At 27.9% G+C, this 5,261-nt stretch overlaps 1 protein-coding gene across 7 annotated transcripts in view; it reads left to right on the top strand.

Annotated features, from left to right (window-relative positions):
- The window catches only part of LOC108694178 (homeotic protein female sterile-like), a 35,073-nt gene that overhangs the window by 20,058 nt on the left and 9,754 nt on the right, over positions 1-5,261 (top strand). For all 7 annotated transcript variants that reach the window (XM_018203543.1, XM_018203514.1, XM_018203535.1 and 4 more), the window contains 2 exons: positions 2,195-2,314; positions 2,419-2,568. In XM_018203543.1, coding sequence (XP_018059032.1) covers positions 2,195-2,314; positions 2,419-2,568 — 270 coding nt within the window. The remainder of the gene's footprint in view (positions 1-2,194; positions 2,315-2,418; positions 2,569-5,261) is intronic.

The raw sequence follows: 5,261 nt of genomic DNA, 5'->3' as shown, positions 1-5,261 counted from the left end.
TAAAATTACTATATATTTATAATAAAAATAATATCAATGAGAAGACAAAAAAATAATTACAAGAATAATTTTCACATTGTTTTTTTTAGAAAAAAATCAAGTTTAGAGAAATATAAAAAAAAATTGCTAAAAAAATAATCATTATATATTATGTATTAGGAATGTGATTTAATTTTGAGGATTTTGCAAGAGTTGACACTAATGTCAGTGTTGCTGAAGACATTCTAATCACAGCTATTATTTCTTAATGTTTTAATATTACTCTATAATATTTAGTCGTTAACAATTAACATATTAACAATAGACGCAGTAAACATCGTGCTTATACCATTTACGACATGCGTTGCTTCTGTTTTTTAATCAGAAGAAAACGGCGGCTGAAAGTCATAGAGTACTGATAGAAACTTACAGTAATGTTGCTTCGTCAATTAAGACATGTGAACATTGATTCTGTCAATTCAAAAGTGATGATTTGTGAACGACAAAAGCTGAAAAATGCAGATTTGCAAGCATTATTTGAACGAAAATCCAGCACAATCCATTTCAGAACTAAGAGAATTAAATGTTGATTATACAACAATTATTAAATGTTTACGTGATGCTGATTAAATAAATCAGTTTTTGAGGAAAAAAACTTAAAACTTAAAACTAAATCACACATCTAAGATAATTTTATACATAATTATATACGAACAATTGTTTTGCATTTTTTAAACTTAATATTTTTTTTTAAACAATGCAAAAATTATTCTTTTAATTATTTTTGATGTTTTTTCATTATTATTTTTATTATACTAAACAGTAATTTTATAAAAGAAAGAAGGATATATGGATATGCATGGACAAATGACATACAAAATTATATATATATTTATGAATGTTTATACATGTATGTTTATATATATTTGTACATAAATAATTTTTTACCGGGACGAATTACTATTACAAGTTACTGGCTTTAAAAAGTAACTTTTCAATTACTTTAACACTATTAGGACTAATAAAGATAAAGATTAATTTTTATTTTTATACATATATATATATATACAATTTTATTTAAAAAGTAAAAAGTATTAAGGCTCCTGTTGGCCTATTCTGTAACTTTTTGACAATTTTATTAACTAGGGATGATATTTACTGTGTAGATATTTTACATGGTGAAAAAGCTATGCAATAATAGAGTATAACGATATTAAATTATCGTAAAAGTTATAGAATAGGATTACTGAGTATGTTGAATCATCGTCTATATTATCATATTATCTATATTTATATTGAGTCGCGCCAGAAGCGAGAAATGACATCTTAATTTTTGTTACGTGCCATTGGCATTGTTGTGACTACTCAGGAGTCTTAAGCCAGAAACGTATAGAGAAAAAATGATAGTAGATATAAATAGTAAGCCAATCGGCTAATCAGAATAGAAAATATAAAACAGTCTATAATAGGAATAATTGCGTAGTAAGTTGATAAAAAGTGACCAATCTTAATTGATTATTCTCATCTCATTTAATTGTGATTAGTTAATTTCTCTTTAGAGATAAAGAACCAGAGATAAAGACATTAATAAAATTAGATTACTGTTTATCTTTTGAACGCAGCCTTTGTCTTTTATGCAAGCAGTAGTAGCAATAGCATTGATTCTAATCAATTATATTAAATTGATAAATAAGTTCAAAATATGTAAAGTAACTTTCAAAGGAACTTAAATTAGTTACTAATTACTAAAAGAAATGTAAATAAGACTCGGTTTTTCACTTTTTGATATAATAATAACAATTAGAATTATCCTGATGTTTTTTTATGATGTCAAGGGTTTACCACAAGTTAATCAGATAATGAAAAATTGGATGTAAGTTAAGTTACAGTTGGAGATAAAGTTAAATTGAAATTATGAAAAAAGTAACTATAAGTCTTATTTTTACAATATATGGTTATCTAAAGATTAAATAATTAATTTCATTAATAAATCTCTTAGTAACCTTTAATCTTCAGGTAACTACACATCGTGAAAACGGTCCAATAACTTAGTTACAAATAACTAGTTACTTCTCAACCCTATAATATTTAGTCTACTTATACATGCGCACATATTTATGACATAATAAATTTCTTGTATAACATATATTTATCTTATATAATATATCTTAGAAAATATATTTTACATGTGTAATATTTTACCATGTGTTAACAGATAAGAAAGTCAGTGGTAAGTCCAAGGATGAACAAATGGCTGAAAAGAAACAAGAATTGGAAAAGAGGTTACAGGATGTAACAGGGCAGTTAGGCAATGTCAAGAAAACTGCCAAGAAGGGTTAGCATCTAATCAATTTTTTTTTATATTTTTTAAATATATCAAGAAATATGTATGAAATGAAATTAAGTATAATAACGAAGTCGTTTATGTATTTATTACAGAAGATAGTAGTAAGTCCGTTGATGTAGTTGGAACTGGTGGTGCCAGTGGACCTTCGCGATTGTCAGCGTCGAGCAGTAGTAGCAGCGATAGTGATTCCAGCAGTAGTTCGCTTTCTTCATCGAGCACTGATTCAAGCGACAGTGAAGCAGGTTAGATATAAACTGCAACTAATAAGTTGTTATTATTAGACCCTTACCTGGGAACAAAGAACTACTTGTAACTTGTAAGTAGTTGTCACAGAAATATGAATGAACTTCTTTGATGAGAGATTCAAAATTGGGATACTACCTGTTTCAATATATATATTTGTATATTATATTTTAATTTAATATATATGTATATATACAAACAGGTATATAAATATACTTTCGAGAAAATAACGTATTCCGTACTACTTTCGAGTTCTTTGCAAAAAAATTTGTTACTTCCTAATGGTTGCACTATAAAGCACAGATTTTCATACTCACGTTTACGCCCAAATTAAATAATAAAAGACAATACATTTTTACAAACGCAAAAAAGACAAATATGATTTAGATTGTTAATGCGCTTTTTCTCATCGCTAAGTGTAACAAAGTTAGTTGTCTGGGAGGCAGAAATATTTCTACATGTTTAAAAATCTTTATTTTCTGTGCGTGTCTTTTTTTTGTGTGTTATTTAATATCATAAATGACATTTACCGATTTATAACGATAAGAAATTTTCTATTAACAAAAATAGTCGCAAAATCGTAGACGTGAAGTTCATAGTTGTGAAAAAACAGCTCACCATTTCATGTGGCATTTAATTCCATAGATATGTACGAAGCAATAAAATGATTTTGAACCATATACATATAAAATGTCTTAATAATACAGTACCACTGAAAGTATATAATATTATAATTATTATTATGATTATTATTATTAAATTTCAGTATGTTAAAAGTATAAAGTTATGATTATATACTTCGAATATTTTCTGTTAATATTATTTAAAATTATATATAAGTTGTACATATTTCGTAATACGTAATCAATAATTGCATCAATGCTTGTAATAAATAACTTTAATATCTTTTCTGTTCTATATATTATTATTAATTTCTATTATTATTAATTTCTATTATTATGCTATAGTTTGATAAACTTTAATTGAAAAATGTAATGCCTCGTGATTTGGTGATAAATTTGAAAAAATATTTATGAATTCTGTGCCTAACCAATTCTCTATTGGCAAATGAAACAATCGAAAAATGCTGATATTATTGGTCATTAATATTGTTATGATGATGTATGACTAATATTTGCTATGCAAAAGGAAGTTACAAACTAGATATAAACAATTTCTTTAAATGGGGATTTAACGCAAATATCTTCTTAAGCTGCTGAATCGTGCTTATTAATTACTGTATTTATTAGGACAGCGTTATTCATGTAGCTTAAGTGCTGCGTTATATTAATGCAAGTATGAATGCGTTGTCAAGTTTCATCTTGTAAACGAGCTATAGAACAAGATTTGTCATGTTTACGTAATTTTGTATGTTGTTCACTATACAAGTGTCACAGATGTGCAATCGTGTACAAGTATCGAAACTTGACACACGGTTAAAACATTTTTATTTAATTTACGAGACATATGCAATGGTAAGAACAAAGGTGAGCTAGTGGAGTGCAGACTGTGTTTAGAGGATACCATGCCAGCTTGTTTCACGAATTATATTATTGATTCTGAACAATACGATTATTTTCTCTTGTCCTATCGGTGTTGACAGTACATTCTGTTGTTCGAAAGTCAAGTATAGTTTGCTACTCAAGGTCACTGAATTTTTCACTGCAGTTCCGCCTTTGGGTTCGTAAGAAAGTCATTGCTTCTAAGGTTAGTAAAATGTCTGAAAAGATTTTATTCTGCAATAAGCGACATTGCACTTAATCAAAGTGTATTGTTGCCTTGACTGTAGTGTCGAATATTAGTACCTTGTAATAAGTTATACAACTATTTATCGTAGCTTTCCCCGATAATTATATCGCCCCATATAACCCAAAAGATAATATAATATATTAATTCTTGCAAACTCGTTATTTATTTGCATTAAACGATAAGCAGAATTACTTGTATCACTGTGTTTTCGAATCATTAAGTTTGTTTTCTTGCATTGATTCACATTCATGCCGTATCATTTCTCAAAATCCTAAAACAGTGATATTAATATGCGCCACGAACTAAAGTGGGTATATAATACGCAATATTATCAATGTATTGACGTTTGAAGTGCGTTTATGCTCCTAAACGGTGACACATTTCCACATATTTTAAACTGTGAATTTTAATGACATCGGTCGAAGTACAGAATATAAAAAGATAAATTAGGCAATGATCATAGCGATACACACGGGAGAAATTGCAGACAATGTGTATTGGTGGCTAGATTTGCAATCAGTGCATTTTAAGATTAGTATAGTTACGCGTTGCAGTTTAATAGTAAGCTACGCTCTTGTCTCCGCAAAAAAAAGTTCTAACAAGATTCTTCTCAACGTGAAGAAACTCACTCCTAGTTATCTCAGATTACTAATTCCATTTCAAGCTTAGTTTATCAATAGCCAAATATGTGCTTCCTTTAAGAAGTCAATTATTAAAATGTTTCGTCTCTTGCAAGCCGAATTTGATAACAATATATTACGTTGCTTGTGTGAGACAAGCAAAAACTGGTACAAATCTTCCTTACTCTGAATGTATAGATTTGAATAAAATAATTATTATGAATCTCTAGTATATTGGTGCGGAGTACATTTATATCTGAATTCTGATTGACAGATCTCATTGTTTTTTTTTCATAAAATTAATGACTTTGAGTGTGTGTATA

Source organism: Atta colombica, unplaced genomic scaffold (assembly GCF_001594045.1).
Source record: "Atta colombica isolate Treedump-2 unplaced genomic scaffold, Acol1.0 scaffold1, whole genome shotgun sequence".
In the NCBI taxonomy this organism is placed as follows: Eukaryota; Metazoa; Arthropoda; class Insecta; order Hymenoptera; family Formicidae; genus Atta; species Atta colombica.
This window is presented reverse-complemented; position numbering and strand designations above follow the sequence as displayed.